The 17,755-nt window shown below is 35.5% G+C and overlaps 1 protein-coding gene across 1 annotated transcript; it reads left to right on the top strand.

Annotated features, from left to right (window-relative positions):
• The first annotated feature begins 1,507 nt into the window (after positions 1-1,507).
• LOC136808145 (uncharacterized) lies at positions 1,508-2,241 on the top strand. The gene is made up of 2 exons (XM_067064687.1): positions 1,508-1,668; positions 1,983-2,241. The coding sequence occupies exons 1-2, from the start codon at positions 1,508-1,510 to the stop codon at positions 2,239-2,241; spliced, it is 420 nt and encodes a 139-aa protein (XP_066920788.1).
• Positions 2,242-17,755: the final 15,514 nt, after the last annotated feature.

Raw genomic sequence — 17,755 nt, 5'->3', positions numbered from 1 at the left:
CTTACATCGTTTGTTCTTATAAAAAGTGTAAAGAATGAGCACTTTTAAAGCATTTGAGCAATACACCTTTTCGACCGGAGTCGCGCAGTCATGATCGTGCCACTTTATTATTTAATTTACAACCCTAAACTCGATCCAATCCTTTTTTATACTTTTTCTATTGTCTTTAGGTGCGAAAAAAAAAAGACTGGGACAGTTTTAGAGTGGCAAAACGGACAAAAAAATGCCCGCGCGGCAATTGGCGGCTACGGTCGAAAAGGATACACTTCTATGAAAAAAGAAAATCAATAGAACAGTAAAATCACCACCTCCGATTTCAAAATCTTTAAAGATAAAGGTTTGGATGGAAAGAAGCCTTCAAGACACTTCGAACGGGACTCTGTACCAGAGTGTATCTTTTATAGAAAAACCTTCGAATAAAGAAACCAATAAAGATTCAAGTTCAATATTTCTTATTGCAACTCTCTCCCCCCATAAACATCTGGAGACTTTTGGAGAAGTAAAGTTTAGTCTAGGTATAAACTTATTTCTTTTTTATATGATTTTTGTTGTTTCGCCAAAAAAATCATAAAAAAGAAATAAGTTTATACCTAAACTAAGTAAAGTTGACGCTCTCGAATTCGATGTTTTACTATAGATCCACTCCATTACTCGATAAAGATTGAAAGTTAAATTAAACAAGAAACTCGCATGAACGTCGCTCCTACTATTCGATACGCTCCCTTCCGGCTCCCTTATTCGATGAAAATCAAATTACTCGAAAATCGAATTAGAGAGCATATTGTGAAAGTGCGTATCCCTGATCGATATAGGTAAGAATTGGTTATCGCGTTTAAAAGCTTTTATACTTACTGCTCTGACCCTTTAGTCAGCGAACGAAGTCTCTCTATTCCTTGATAACCCAAAGAGATCAACTTCATGAAAATGACAGTCTCGAATCGCTCAAAGCAGAACAGACTGAAGACGTTTAGTTCTCTCTCCTTAACGCGCTCGAGATTATTAGCCTTAAGAGGTGTGTATTAAAAGTTAAGAAGCTGCACTTAATTAGCCATTTAATGGGTAGTTAACGGTTAAAGTATGTTAAACACACTTTCATGTCGCCTTAGAAACAAGACTTGTATATAGCGGAAGAAATCATTTGATGCCAATTTAAATATAACGGAAATAGCCGTCCAAGCTTTAGGAATGAAAGTAAAATGCACAACAAAAAGATGCATTGCTTCTTTTTGCAGAAGTCTTGTTCTGTATTTTATCACTTTATTACGCAAAAAATAAAAGTGACGTCAAATACTTTTTTCAACAACAACAATCTGTTGAGGATGGTGAAATTGTTGTTTTACCAACACTAGATGCTTTGTTGGATGAAAAAGATCAACAAATTGAAATGTTGAAACAAAAAATGGAATCCGAAAAAAAATTGTACAATTATAGAATTAACATTGAGAATAAATTGAATGTTAAACAAAATGAAGTCAATGATTGGGTGAATCGAAATTCTCAATACGAAATGGAATACGAGCAAGCCGTTGAACAACATGACCGGAGCTGGGTTTTTCGTATGGAATCCCAGACCGACACTTTGGTCAGCGAGAAAGAAAAAACTTGTCAATTCCTTAAACAAGTCAACTACAAAGAGAAAGCCATTCAATCCATTAAAAATAGTCGAACGTGCGCACCGCACTGGGCTCAACTTCAGATTTTCCCGTTATTAGAAGGCCCAATTGTAACATTTCAAATATTTAGTATTAGGTAGCAAATATACTTTGTCCGTTTTGGTGAAAAACTCGTCCCCAGGCCCCAAAAATCAAAATTTTCAAAAAATGAAAAAAACACCGCCAGATATTCACCCAAGGAACAAGTGTGCCAAATTTCAGCCAAATCCGACCTTTTTTGAAGTGTCCAGGCTGCCAGCCTCGTTTTGGTGAAAAACTCGTCCCCAGGCCCCAAAAATCAAAATTTTCAAAAAATGAAAAAAATTATAGCTCAACTGAAGTTGAGAACAACAATGCTTCAGAAATTCAACAGTTAGATGAAGAACTAGCTGGCAAAGACGTTGATATCACTTCCTTGAAAATCGAGAAGTTAAGACAGCAAAAAGATCAGTCAGAAAAAATCAAAGAATTAGAAGAATTACGTATTGTTCAACAAGAAAAACGTCGTGCCAAAAGACAACGCAGAGCCGCAAATAAGGCTGCCAAAATGGCCCAAGAAACAACCGAAGTAGAAAAAGTCTCATCTTAGAAGAAAACATCCTTTTAGAATTTATTTTTGTAAATAGTTAATTACCGTATACTTAGATTTTATATATATATTTAAAATAAACCCCTTTAAAACCCCAAAAATCTTCTCTTCACTATATATTCCGACAGTTGGCAGACCAATGGATTAAAAAAGAAAGTGTAATGTACCAGAGTATACACCATACGGTGAACTACAGTGAAATCTCCATAACTCGAACGGGATGTTCTGGAGTTTTTATAAGATATAAGATAATTTATAGATTTATAGATTAATTTGGTCATTAAAAGTAACAGAGATGACGCGTTCTTTAGAAAAAGTAACAAAATTGTTTTATTACAGGTTTAATAACGACCAACCAAATCAAATAAGAGCTTGTAAAAACTCCAGCTTGTCCCAACTCGAACCCACACGGGAACTAATAAATTTGTTCAAGTTATGAAATTTCGAGTTATGTACACTGGTTTATAGCTGAAAGGACTGGAAAACTTTTGAGTTAAGGAGACATTCGAGTTGTAGAGGCTCGTTCGAGTTATGGAGATCCTACTGTATTTTCTAAATAAATACTAGTTTAGTAAAAATACATCAGTTCTGCCGAGAAATAAGAACAGTATTAACTTTAAGCGCAAGGTGCCGGAAAAATAAAAACAGCGAAGCCTCGTCAAATATTTACTGGTTCTTATAAAAAAAAGATTGTCTGTATGATAGAAACTTCCTTCCGAATGTAAAACTCAACTTAAGATTAAATGGCTAAGTTGTACAGACAAGAGGGCTGTTAGCTTTAAACACATACACTTTTTTCTTTTATAAGAACAATTTTATAATAACAACGAGTCTCAAAATTGTCAAAAAATAAGAACAATTTAAGAACAATGCTGAGCCTGAATTACTCAATTTCAAGCTATTTCGTGGTTAAAGTAGTAAAAATTGGGTATAAATCATAAAATACACCCAATAAATAAGAACAGGATAATTTGAGGACAATTTGAGGCTCAATAAGTGCCAAAAAGATAAGAGCAGCCGAGCCTCATCATAAATTTACTGGTTCTTATAAAAAAGAAGTGTATTTTCTTGTTTTCGATAAACCCAATATAAAGTCACAGTTTAGATTTACAAAGTGCAGACCAGCAAATTCTGTTGGTCGGAGGCGATCAAAATACTATGAGACAAACCAAGTTTCGTATTATCATAAGCCACTTGAAAACATTATTCACGATTCCATTACTTGATGAAGTATGCAACAACAAAAACAAGTTTATCACAGCTCGAGTACAAAAAAAAGAAGATTTTTTCTCAAATTAGTGAACAAGTGTGTGAAAAAACTTTTCAAAGTGTTTTTCATTAGATGTTAATTATGTCTGGTGATAGAAGAAAGATTATGAAGATTCGATCTTTTTTTTTTTGAGCTTGAAAATTTTTGGTTTTTACAAGGTCATGGTATTTGTAACACTTGGTTAGCGATCTGTGATAGAAGCGAATCAGAAGGAATAGACCTTAAAAAAGGCCTTAAAAATGGTTTTCGTAGGGCACCCCTTAGATCAGGGCAAATTTTTGATGTTATGCTCCTAATAGGGTGTAGAATTGACAAAAAAAATTTGCCCTTCGAATCTCCTGCAGTTTTCCAGTGAATCGATTTTTAGTTAATCATAGAACTTATCAAGGGTCCCCCCTTTACTAACGGTTTTTTCGAAGTCTGAAAATCAAATATCTGAGACTACCAACGGACTCAGCGTGAAAAGTAGATAAAGAAAATGGGGTTATTTGTTAAGTTTCGACCACCTGGTGCCGAGAAATGGCATTTTAAAGGCGAAAAATCGACGTTTTTTGGCGTTTTCCGATGACGTCAGCATTTTCCTACGAGGATTTTCAGAAAAAATCATTCCCACAGCTGGATAGCCCTGAATTAGTAGTATCCAAAAATGTTATGGTTTGTCAACTTTCAATGTATAGATCTCGAGATAATTCATTTTTAAGGTGGATAAATATGCTGAAAAACTGCTGACTCAGCAAAAAATATCGATAATTTTCAATATTTAAACCAAAATATCTCGAGATCTAGACATCGAAAGTTAACAAACCATACCATTTTTGGATACTACTAATTCAGGGCTATCCAGTTGTGGGAATGATTTTTTCTGAAAATGCTCCTAGGAAAATGCTGACGTCATCGGAAAACGACAAAAACGTCGATTTTTCGCCTTAAAAATGCCATTTCTCGGCACCAGGTGGTCGAAACTTAACAAATAACCCCATTTTCTTTATCTATTTTTCACGCTGAATCCGTTGGTAGTCTCAGATATTTGATTTACAGACTTCGAAAAAACCGTTAGTAAAGGGGGGACCCTTGATAAGTTCTATCGATTAACTAAAAATCGATTCACTCGAAAACTGCAGGAGATTCGAAGGGCAAATTTTTTTTGTCAATTCTACACCCTATTAGGAGCATAATATCAAAAATTTGCCCTGATCTAAGGGGTGCCCTACGAAGTGACACAATCCACTGCCTCGGCCGCTGGTCTAGAAATTTGAACTTTAAATGATAAAGAAAAAGAGTAGAGTAGTTGATGAACAAATCAGTCGTGATCGAGCGGGATCGATGGAAGCAAAGAGCAAATATACCGGTATTGATTTACAGGAACTTTCTTAGAAAACTTTCTTTCTACCAAAGATTTAAGGAGAGTGTCAGTCTTTATTTTAAAATTCACAATATTCACCCTTGCAACACGTAATTTTTTATACCAGACATTACTAATCGATAAAATCGATTATCGATTAAAAACGATAGCTAATCGATACCCACAATTTTTTAGGACTCAATTAAATTATCACCATAGATTTTTAATCGATAATATCGATTACAGTGTTAATAATATCAATCGATTAATTATCGATTAGCTATCAATTTTAATCGATAATCGATTTTATCGATTAGTAACGTCTGGTTTATAAGAACATCCACACAATTTCTGAAGTCTTCTGATGTTCTTAACTTTTTGAGTTTTAAGCCTAAAAATGTTCTTATATTTTCACCATTTTCGAGTATTCTTGTCCACTTTCCTAAGAAATCGGGTGCTTTAGAGTCTGCAAAGCCTTAAAATGTACTTAACTTGTTCTTAACATTTTGGCCATCGAAGCCTTTTGTTCTTATATAGTTTGTTCTGTCCAGGAAATACACGTTTCTTTTTTATAAGAACATCGTTTCTTTTTTATTAAAACATCGAAAATTTTTGAAGCCTTCGGATGTTCTTAACTTTTTGAGTTTTAACAATGCACACTGTAGCAACCTCAGAAGATAATGCTCGCAAAATCTGAATAATGGTATTTTTACGCAGTCTTTAAATAATTTTTACAGCCCTTATTATAACTACTGCCACATAATCTTTACATAATAAATACACCAACATTTTCAAATGTGGCATTGATATAACTCTGGCGACATAAAAGACCAAACTACCTTATCGGCAATTTTTACGCCGGCCCGTTATACCTTTTAAGCCAGCCCCTTATATCGCCAAAGCTCAATTTTTTCACTTTTAGACCAGTCCTAATTTAATACCGATCGCCAGCGATGAAAAGTAGCGCTAATGGAGGGCCGACGTAAAAAGGGCCTATAAGATATAAAGTCTTTAAAAATCAGGTTTCGAACTAAGTCCTCCTACATTCCTCGTAGTATTCGCCGTTCTTTTCGCCAAGAAAAGTAAAAACTCTACAAAACTTTACAGCTAAAACTTTTGACATCTACTTTGGAAATAAAGGAGGTGCCTTCCTCACATTTTCAAAACCTAACGAGGTGTTTATATTATTTTCAATTGAAAATAGGTGAAACCCTCTGTAATGGAGGGAGTGAAACCAACTGAGAGTGGCCGTTTATGTCGAGGGAGAGCACTCGTGCGCGGAGAGGTTTTTGAAAAACTTTTTTGAAAGAGTGTTGATGGGGTTAACTAATAGAGGAGAAGAAGAAAATGATTTATAAATTGGACTTTTCATCGCGAATTTTTTGTTTGAGAAAAGAGTTATCAAAACACAGCCTTGTTTCACATTTGTTTGCAAAATGAAATCCTCAGCTGAAAAACAAAGTAATTCTTTAAAATGAGCCATGGCGAGGGACTAGCAAAGGAGAAACGCGCGTCATAGTTAAGTCAAAGGTTCGAGGTAGCTCTGTACATAAAAAATAAACCGTGAAGCACCTCAGAATAAGGTTTAAAGAAGGTTTCAAAGTACTTGTGTATCGAAAATGAAGTTTTTAGAACCAAAGAACTCCCAAACCCATTCGGTCTGTTTTCAAAGAAATTATATGTCTATCTAACAAATCCTGCATTAGTAAAAATAGACAAAAAGAACGACAAATTTCATAAAGAACGACAAAAAGGAACGACAAATTTCATATTTCGCCTTTCCCGACGACCGGTGGTGACTGTACCACCTCTACGGGTTCATCCCTATTTGTTTATCACGGGAATTAACTACGTGTGGTTTAAAAGAACGGCAAATTACGCATGCGTGTTATTAATGCAGGAATTGCAAAACGAACCTACTAAAAGTTATCGATTATTATATCAACGGTAAATTCATCGAAAGATGGAGGATTAGGAACGAACCAATTTCATTACAAATTTCTAAGACAGTACCGTGCATAATTAGAATTCGCAAAGTTATGCAAAATGGATTAATTTTCACCATTTTTGAAACATCTTACGCGTACGTGTACGTGGACATGCTTCGTAAGATCCGTAATTTAAATATCCATCATTAATTGAGTTTGACTACAATAATTTAATTTGAATATGAGATTCTTTTATATGAACATCCAAAATCTTTGAAGCCACCAGATGTTTTAGAGCTCCCAAAAGCCTTAAAGTATTTTTAAAATGTTCTCAATATTTTGGTTATCAGAGCATTTATTTTCTTATATATAGATTTTTCTTGCAAACAACGAAATGGTAAACCAACAAACTGAAACACCGGTAAAGAAATTCTTCAAAGCCTCCACTTTCAAGAGTTACATAGGGGCCTGATTTTTAATAAAATCACACTTTTTGAAATCACGTTTTTCTTGATTTTGGCGAGTTTTAGCGGCAAAAGGATCTCAGTTCAGCCTTCCTAAAATCGAATTTTGTTCATATTTACCAAAGAAAACGCTAAATTTTCATTCAAATAGATGGGCTTGGAGGTGGTCTTTTTGCTATAGATCTTCAAAGTATCGATTGTATGTCCGACAAAACATTAATTAAAAAACAGGCCCATGGGTATTACAATAATCAGAGGGAAATCTTAGACAGTAAAAAATATGATCAGTCGCCACAATACACCCCTGTCTCACAGCCCCGTGGAACTTTTCTCCTCAGTGGGGATAAAATTCCTATTGAAATCCTGATGGGGATAGAAATTCTTTTGTTCCAAGGTTAAAAAATACAGTGGGATGGTTTTGGAGTGCGATTTTTTAACATAGAATTTCGAGTGGGGATGAATGAAATCAAAGTCAATTCCCTAGTGGGGCTGAAATTCAAGGACATTTTCCCACCGGGGACGAAATTTTTGCTTAATTTTCCAGTGGGACTGGGGTCCCAGCGGGTCTGTGACACAAGACATAACTTTTTAAAGAGTTCAAAAAATGCTGATTAATGAAGAAACCAGCAACCAGACGGAATTGCAACAGTGATAAATCTTAAAAAAACAGAAACCTACAGGATACATTATTAGTATATGCCGGAAAGGTATTTTTCGGAGTTGAGGAAACGTTCAACGTAAAAGAAAGACTCCATCAAAAAAACATCACTCAAAGTTCACAAACTGCACAATCTAATAGACTGTCACTGGAGTCAAGTAAACGATATCGCGGTTTTTCAAAAGTCTGAGTCCACCTAAAAGTTTGACAAGGTAGCCATTTAAATGGCATTTTTAAATACGCTAATTAAAAACACGACATGTTGAAATTAAAAGGAAGAAAAAGATCTTCTCAAAGATGAATGATACTCTCAGATCTAATGACAAAATTAGTTGAGATTTCACTTTAGATTTGAAATTCATTTTACATTGGTCACAGTGCCAAAAGTTATACAGTGATTTCTCTTTGACTCGAACCTTTATAACTTGAATGTCTCCTTAACTCGAATAAGTTGTATGGTCCTTTCCAGTTAAGAAAGCTTACTCCGTATCTCGATTATTTCCTTAACTCGAAAAAAATGGAGTTATAGTAACTCAACTGTATGAAGTTTGAAGCATTGTCTAAAGTTGGAGTTGTACAGTATAGTCTATTTTCTTGTTGTTTTTTATTTAAAAATCCAAGGAAATGTTTATTTTTGGGTTATGCTTCTTCTTATACAGAATAGAGCTTAAACAAAATTACTAGTTTTCCAGCGGTTGTGGTGGCTGCTCAGATGACAAACTCTTAATCACTGTGTACACGTTTTTTATAAGAACAAACTATATAAGAACATAAGGCTTCGATGAAAAAAATCTTAAGAACAAGTTAAGGACATCTTAAGGCTTTGAGGACTCGAAAACACCAGATTTCTTAGGAAAATGGGCAAAAATGGTGAAATTAAGAACATGTCATAAGAACATTTTTAGTCTTAACATTGAAAAAGTTAAGAAGATCTGAAGGTTTCAAAAATTTTGGATGTTCTTATACAAAAATTCTAACTGATTACAATGCGTGAAGGGAAAAATTTTGTATCAAACTTTAAACCTAGTATTAGTATTGTAAACCTATGAAGCACCTTTCTCATACGAGAAAAAATCTTTCAAGGGATAATCAGATGGTTTGTAATATTTGGCATGTGGGATCCCTCTATTGTCCTGGGCAAAATCTCAAAATATTTTTGCCTAACTATTTTCCAGAGTCGAGCATATTTAAGTTACAAGTTTTTGGCTTTTAGGATGAAAACAATAGAATTTCAACGTAAGAACCGTGTAAGAACCCATTTTCAAAAGTTTCAAACTTTGATATCTCGATTTTGAAAAATAGTTACACAAACATACTTTGAGGTTTTACTAAAGGACCACAGAAGGTTTCTTTAATCCAAATATCTCAAACCATCAAATTATCCCTTTAAGCGAAATGCGCTTTATAATGTAGAATTTTCGAAAGTAAATAAATCCCTTTCTTGGAAAATTATTTCCTTCGATACCGTCAAACAAATTAGAGAACGATGTTTCGCTGAAATAAAAAATCAATAAAACCAAAAGCCTCTGTAAATATGAAACCCATTGTCACTCACAACCTCTCAAACAAACTTCCAAACCTAGAAACGAGTAAATAAAATGTCCGGTGTGGAAAGATTTAAGACAAGTTCATCAAAAAAGCAAGCATTGCGATCAATTTATTATTCTCGCAAACATGTTAATGATATTACTGCAAGGTCACATCAAGAAGTGAAATCAAAAGACACAAAGATGGAGGGTTGGATTAATACAAAATAAGCTCCCTTCTATTGTCTAACACTCTCCCACTGAGGTGAAATTAAGAGATCCAAAATTGCTAAATTAGCTCAAACAAAACGACTTGAAAATGTCCTTAGATAGATTGCAAGATTGATATAGAAACCAGTAATTAAACTTTATAAACTTTATAAGATTTTCCGACTATAGCAAATAAACCAATAAGATAACCCAATTTCCAACAAAGTTCCGAAAACGGATTAAACAGCTGTTAATCGGACTAATTACCAGGATTGTCATTTTGATTCTATCACTGGTACTGGCAAACAAAACTTAATATATGCACTATTTGTATTTTCTATAAGACGAAGAAGACACTTGAGTTGATTACAGATTTATAAAGCCCGAAGGGCTAGATGTCGTGCTTTAAGCCATTGCATGTAAAAAAAACTAATATCGGAAAAAATATTGTTGCTATTGTTTTCGAAAACCCGTGAAGCTTCTGGTTGATCAAACTCTAAAATTCTATTGTAATGTCACGTGACCTGGTTAGGATTTCCTACTTAATCACGGCACACTTTTCAGCCGAAGCACGACATCTAGCCCTTCGGGCTTTATAAATCTATGGATTTGATTCAATTTTATGAGCTTGGTTTGCTTGTCTTACTTATTTATTTATTGATATGCCCTCTTAGTTCTAAGTTTATTTAAACCTAACTTTTAAACAAACCTCTAAGTTTATTTGCACAAGCAAATAATGTTGAGACGAGTGTTACGGCAAGATCTCTAGGTTGGACTAAAAATCATCTAGATATAACTTTAGCGGGGATTTGATGTCATCTTGGAAAAAAATGAAAAGGGAGTTTTCTCATTAGAACCGTCTTTGCGTTCCTACTTGCTTGCAAGACACTTAATTATCTGAAGAGTTGCAAAAACAGCATCAAAAAGACAACAGACGAGGTTGACAGTGGTAGTTCCCTGTCGTAAAAATGCTTACCACGCTCATTGGTTTATCATTGGAAGCAGCACAACATCAACTAACAACATCGACAAACAACAACTTATTAAACTAGATTTTTAAGAATTATACAAAAACAACACCATATACATAGACGGCCTCAGATCCTTTTCATCGTCCAATATAAACTTCTGAAGAGATATAGCGACGTCTTGACGCTGTGGAAAGACGTCGTAATCCACCACTGTTCTTAACAGACTTTAGTTAGTTAAGGCCGGTCTCTACTTTCGCGCAACATGAGCCAAAACTTTTTGATGTTTTTGTAAGGTTTTTTCCGGGTTGGTCAATTAAACAGACAAACAAACCCCCAACCTTGCGCACCGTAGCTGGATGCTCTACCTTCATGCTACGGTCGCTTATCTATCAAAATGCCGGCACCGTGTACTTATAAAGATGATGCATAACTTCCTCGGTACAGAAAAGTTCTATCTAGTCTTTTATATAAGATATCCGTGATAATGATTGCTTGATAGCTAATCATCAATAAGCAAGACCAATATTAAAAACAAAGCCTTACGATCTTCGATGGTGACTGTTCCTTGGTGATTGCCGGAAACCGGGTCTTCTTTTAAATGGAGATAAGGCTGCATCTTCACCACCACTATCTTCACCCTGGGATACACTGGAAATCTTTCGCTCTTCCGGTGAGCTTGAATGCAAGTCTATGCTATCCGAATGTTGCATGAATAACTGTGAGAGAAGAGACAGCGAGAAATATATTATTCTATGCGTTTATCCATATCTGAGATTTTCTTTTGTGCTAACAGTGTATCCACTATATACGCTTAGCCTTCAAATGAACGCCCCCCCCGCTTGTTAATTTTTCGAAAATTGTCCAAACCCCCAGACCTTATTAGGACCCCCCCCCCCCGTTTATCAATTTTTAAGAATATTTTTAGTTGGCAAAAAGAAGTCCCCTTATTTTGCTCCAAAAAGCCTGATTTACCTTTTTTTTGGGTTTTCAGAAGTACAATTTCCGACCCCCCGGCAATTAAGGTCCCCCCGTTTATTTGGAACCTAAGAGTACGTCAATGAACAACAGTGAAGCCTCCATACAAAATAGAACCTTCATAAACCCCTTATGATAAGTGACTTTTCTATATGATTCGAACAGAGTTGCCCGTGCATATTCAAGATATAGAGCAACAACTCAATAATTCATTTCAAGTTCAGTTCAAAACTTTTCTTCAACATATAAGACACAGAAAAGACAATAGCTGATTGGTTGAAAGTGACGTATTGACTGATTTTACGTCACTTCCAACCAATGAGCTATTGGTTCTGTGACGTAATGTCAGAAGACATTACAGTGGTGCATATCATGAATAAGACACAGAAAAGACAAAGATCAACGATATTTCTTCAGAAATGGAGAAAACACTTACAGCATCCCCATCAGACTTTGGTCGAATTTTCTTTTTCGGTTTATCGGGATCTCCCTGGAGAATACTTTTCACTCGTTCACGCGCTGATTCCTCTTCTGTCTGCTCTGAGACTGAAGAATAAATGCCACTCTGGCGCGCCTTCTTGATATCATCTAATGCTTTGCGCCAGTTCCTCCGCGCAACAATGCTTGATACGGCCGCGCGACGTCTTGGTATTTGACGATCAGCCTCGGTGTCACTGTTGTGGATGGTATTCTATGAAACAAGAAGAAATATTTTAAATTATTAGTGGCCGATTTTTTTTGTGTATTTTTGGGTACATCTGCGTTGATGAATACACTCATTAATTACAGGAACAAGCTAAATAAGAACATAAGGTTTCCATGACCAAAATATCAAGAACAAGTTAAGAACAATTTATGGTTTTACAGACTCTAAAACGCCTAATTTCTTAGGAAATTACAGCATATCATAATCACAAAATAGTGAGAAAAAAAATAATTCAAAAATATTTTTAGGCTTCAAAAAGCCAGACGATTTAGCAACACATTTCGTTTTATAGATGACCTTCTTACCATCAACGATAACAATCTCTTCTTGGAAAATTTTGAGTCAATTTATCCTCCAGAATTAAAATTAAATCTTGAAAGTTCTGGTGATCGAATTACTTTTTTAGACATTGAATTGAGAAACATCAACGGTCGTCTAGATGTTAGACTTTTTGATAAAAGGGACAGTTTTTCCTTTGAGATTGTACGTCTTCCTTTTTGCACTAGTAATTTGCCTTCAACCATGTTTTACTCTTGTTTTGGTGCTGAAATCATCCGGATAGCACGGGTTAGTTCATCTTTGGAAAATTTTAGCTTGGCGGGTAGAGTTTTAATGGACCGTGCTTTGAAACAAGGCGGAAAAGTCTTTCGTTTACAAAAGACATTGAAAAAAATATATGGACGCCAGCAGGTATTCCATCCCCTTGCTAGCAATATAACACTATTCTTAGAAAGTCTTCTCTAGTTTTATTTAATTATCATCATCATCTAAAACATTTATCGGATTTGTCGTTTTTATTTTAACATTTTTAGTTTGAAAATTGTGAATGTCTCGTTTGAACTTATTAGAAAGTCTAGTGGTTGGTAGCGCTCCACTTGTTTGCAGGATATGTGAATTAGCAACTCACATTAGTAAAAAAATTTGGTTAAAGAAGTTCACGCGTATTGATATAAATTTGTGTGTTTTTTGTTTGAAGTCCTCATTTCCTTCTTCTCTTCCTTTCGTACGGCCACTCGGACACGGCACGCCGAACCGGGCTCTGGGCCAACTTTTCAAACTTTTCGATTATGCGTCTTTCTTTCTAAATCTTTTCTTTTCTAGATTGTGATTGCAACACTTTCTAACCTTTCGTTAGATGACGGGTGACTCTAGAGTAGCAGGGCAAGCTTACTCATGGCCACACCTGATGCCAGACTTTGGTCTTCATCTATCCGCTTTCCATTTATTTCTCAACTTTCTTTAAATTCACTTACCGGTTTTCTCTCCGCTAAATTTGTAGATTTATATTGATTGTTTGTCTATTGTAAGATTGTTTTTTTGTGGGTTGTTACTTTTTGGTTTTGTTTTTATTTTTGTTATTGTTGTGGTTTTAAGGTTTGTCGCTGTTTTGTTTTGTTGGTTTTCAACTTTTGTCCTTGTTGCGTTAAGTTGGTGAAAATGATTTCTCGCTCAGTTTGAATGTTTTTGATTTTTAGTTTGACACGCGTTTTCTGAATTTTAATTAGCTTTTTCAGATTAAACTGACAAAGTTAAAACCATCCAAAGGCTTCGAAAATTTTGGATGCTCTTGTAAAAAATTGTTGAATGTCGTTCAGTTTTGAATAAACCAACACTGATTTCTAAGCATCTTGGTACAATCTTACGCCCAAAACACCGTACACTTAATGGCCTTATTTTTTTCGTCACGGGAATAATGAGGACCGCCGTAAAGAATCGGATTAAATGAGAGCAGGGCTAAAAGTGGAAACTATTTGAACTTTGGCGTAAAAAGGTCCGGCGTGAAAGGGACTGGCGCTAAATTATGGCCGACGTAAAAAGATCCGATCAACTAATGAGACTATTTCTTAGAAGTGCTTAAGAATATGCAAGCCTTCCTTTTTTCCAAATGTGGAATGAAATTGAAATCAAGACAAATGATGATCATATCAGTGCCTCTACAATATGATTCGAAAAAGCATGGGGAAGGCATCTTTTTTCAAGTTTTTTCGAGTTGTGGTATTCGAGTGAAAGTTCAATTTAAAAAGTTTAACTGTAATTCAAATTTACCTCTTGACTTTCATCTGGATCAGTGAGCGGACGATCAGAGTTTTGCGACCCGGTGCTTTTCTCCATTTCGTTGATGATATTGTTTCGATCTTCGAGGCGATAGAGCGACGGCTTGACGTCGTTGAAGGACGTCGCGATCCATCGATGTTCTCATCGTCAAATACTGGATAAGGAAAAGAAAATTATCGATTACTAATTGTACTTTTGTGTAAACTTGGCTACTTTTTCGGTCAAACTAACAATGAAATATACTCGAATGATTATCATTGTTATCTGGCACCCAGATGTAGAAATTTTCATCCGACACGCCTAAAGCTCTGAAGGTCGGGAAAATTTTCCACATCTCGAAGGTTTAGATTACGGGACTTTGCAAGACCACGTCAAGGATTTTGCAGCGGTAACCCAGCCCTCGTTTTCGGGGATTGGGGGGGGGGGGTCGAACCGCTATATATTTTCAGGTTTAAGCGCAAGGGTAGTTAAACCCGGCTTAGGATGCAGCATATCAAAGGCCGACTGTTATTCCTCTCCGATGGGAAATTGACCCGCTCATTTAGAGCTTTATCCTTTAGCCGCCAATCCGCCATCGGAATATCAGATAAGTATCACTGCTATATGAAGCATTTTGATAATTATCCGTAGCAACACTTTTAACCCTGAAATTCCTCGTGGCTTATCCAAATCTGCTTTGTAGAATCAAGGTGTTATTTAGCCTGAACCAGACTCTTCTTCGCTGACTGAAAAGATAAGTTCGACCTAAGGCAAGTTTTTTTTCAAAATATAAAAAACGCCCGTGGCGGAGGGTTGGTACAGGCTAAGTGTTATCCGAACGCAATTAGTATGGTATTCTAAAACAACCAATGGGTACACTCTATATACTTTACATATTATATTCAATTTTCCACCCAACGTCTTGATGTGTTGTATTTATACACGATTTACCATTTGCAATTCCGATCATCCTTTGCATTTCATATCATCCTTTTACAATTATTCTCAGACGTTGGGTAGAATAGAAGCTGAGCTTCCGTAATTATTATTCTACAGATATAGAATTTGAGAGTTAAGAGGGAGTTATCAAAACAGTTTTAATAAGTGTTCTACTTGTGGTGATGTCATGTTTGGAAATGCGCAGAGCAGTTTCATTGATCGAGTAAATTCAGTTGAATTATTCATGGGAGTCATAGACACTATGGATAAGTTTTGTCAATGAAAAGCAATTCATGAATAAATTAAAGCTGAAGGAAATTCTTCAATGATCAAGAAATGAAAAAAGTTTAGCTTTTGGTAGGCTGCTAGCATCTTCTGATTTTTTCTGTTGTAAGGAATGTGAATCAGCCCAAAAAACGGCGCCCGCTTTAAAATTGTCTGCTAAGGCGAAAATAAAAAAATGTAGTGTTTCCGGAAACCAGCCTGTTGAAAAAGAAAAGTTTTCTGACCCGGCCGCAGACTATGGGTTCATCTATATGGTTCATCTAGAAAATCAAGTTGACCGTTCCAGCTATCAAACGTCTTTTGGTTAGATATTCCCGCTTGTAAATCAAGTTTTATTCGTTAGTAGTTGATATATTAGTATTCAGGGCTTACTTCATACTGTTTGTACATAAAAGTTATCTTTAAAGTTCTATTTCAATGATCAAAAATAGCAACAAAAAAAATTTTCTAACCGGCCGCATGAGAGCTTTATTCCTTCACCCACATTCCGGAAACACTACATTTTTTTATTTATGCCCATCAAGCTATTTATTTTTGTGTATATTGTTGACGTCATCGAAATTTCCACGAGAAAGGGTATTATTATTGTACACAAGGCAATAATTTTTTTTCAATTCTGGAGGGAAAAGTTTACGCAATAAAAAACTTGCATAGCAAATTGATTAACATTTTTGGAAAATTCAAGTTCGAGCGAGAATGTCAACTTCGGGCCTTCAACTTGATTTCATCGAATATTTCGATCTGGGAGGGATTTATTGGTTTCTAGGCTATATTTCAAGCCCTACCATTTTTGAACTTTTGGATCCTCAGATCCTACGGTCTTAAGTCTAGCGTTAAAACTCGGAGTTAAAACTCTACCCTTCCAAATTGTTTGTGGTTATAAAATTTCGTGAGGAATTTCTCTTTTGTGCCAAGTATTTTGGAACTGATTGTAGACCCCTTTCTCGATTCGCATGTAAATTACAAGCAAACGATATAATGAAAAGATTTTTCAATAAATCCATAATCTTTAATCGTTTCAATTTGAAGGGACAAATGGGTTGAAAATACCCGTCCATCCAAGCCCGCGCAACACGTAGCATTTGCCATCCTGCGACCCACCCGCATGAAATGAAATAAAAAAACATTCTTATAAAAAAACGTGTTCTGCTTGGGACAAAATAATTTAGGAAAGTAATATGCCCAAAAAACGCCTACTCTTTTCGGTTTCGAAGCAGAAAAACCAATCAAAATTAACCAATTATTAATGATTAATCACTTGAGATTAAGCAAAGTTATATATTATAAAATTCAAGAATGGCTTTCTTCTTGTACAATCATGGTCATAATATTTGAGAAAATAGGGAAATTCCTAAGAAATCTTATAACCACAAACGATTTGGAAGCGCTCTAAATTAGGTTGGAAGGGTAGAGTCTTAACGCTAGACTTGAAACTTAGGAGCTTAGGATCTTAGGATGCAAAAGTTCAAGAATGGTCCAATAGGGCTCAGAATATAGCCTGGAAGTCTATAAACACCTCCCCCGAATTGAAATACTCGAATAAATTTATCAATAAGCCCAAAAGCGACTTTCTTGTCCGAACTCCAAATTTTGAAAAACGAGGAAATAAGCTAAAATTCTGAATAGATTTTGACCATGATTGTAGAACGCCATGAATATAAAGAGGAATAATTGAGATTACCTTCAGGTTTTTCATTAAATGTTTGTTCTTGTTCGACAGAAGAGATGAATTCCTCGTTGATGGAATCTTCGGTGAAAACAGAATTGTTCAGATCACTTGGTGATGGCATGGCCAGCTGAACTTCATTCTCATCTTTTGGCTGTTGGAAAAAAAGATTAAAGAACATAAGTGAGAAGGTGTATCGTATAGACCTTTTCATGAATTACGTCACGGACATCACTTGCCTCGTTTTGAAATTATTTCCATGGTGATTAACTCCCAGTGGATTTTATCAAAATTACTTTCTATTCATAACGTAATAGTCATAGTTGAAACTAGACCGGTTCCCACCATTTTGAATTCGCCTCATTTTCTTTATCGTTTGAAGAACGTCGAACAATCACATAATAAATCTATCACACAATCAGTACGGGTTCAGTATATTTTCCGATACGGCAACAGTTACCCGATCGAGTAATGTTACCCCCCCCCCTCAAAGAGTAGAAACATATTTTCGGATCGAAAAACTGTTCCCATTTTGGAAAT

This window comes from Clytia hemisphaerica, unplaced genomic scaffold (assembly GCF_902728285.1).
Source record: "Clytia hemisphaerica strain Z4C2 unplaced genomic scaffold, Clytia hemisphaerica genome assembly, whole genome shotgun sequence".
Classification (NCBI taxonomy): Eukaryota; Metazoa; Cnidaria; class Hydrozoa; order Leptothecata; family Clytiidae; genus Clytia; species Clytia hemisphaerica.
The sequence above is the reverse complement of the archived record's forward strand: the minus strand, read 5'-3'. Positions and strand labels throughout refer to the sequence as shown.

Bases quoted from the DNA above. Each gene is read 5' to 3' on its own strand.
- LOC136808145 (XM_067064687.1), top strand. From the start codon at position 1,508: ATGGAATACGAGCAAGCCGTTGAACAACATGACCGGAGCTGGGTTTTT. The intron at 1,669-1,982 runs GTGCGCACCGCA...AAAAAATTATAG, and splicing joins TCCATTAAAAATAGTCGAAC to CTCAACTGAAGTTGAGAACA.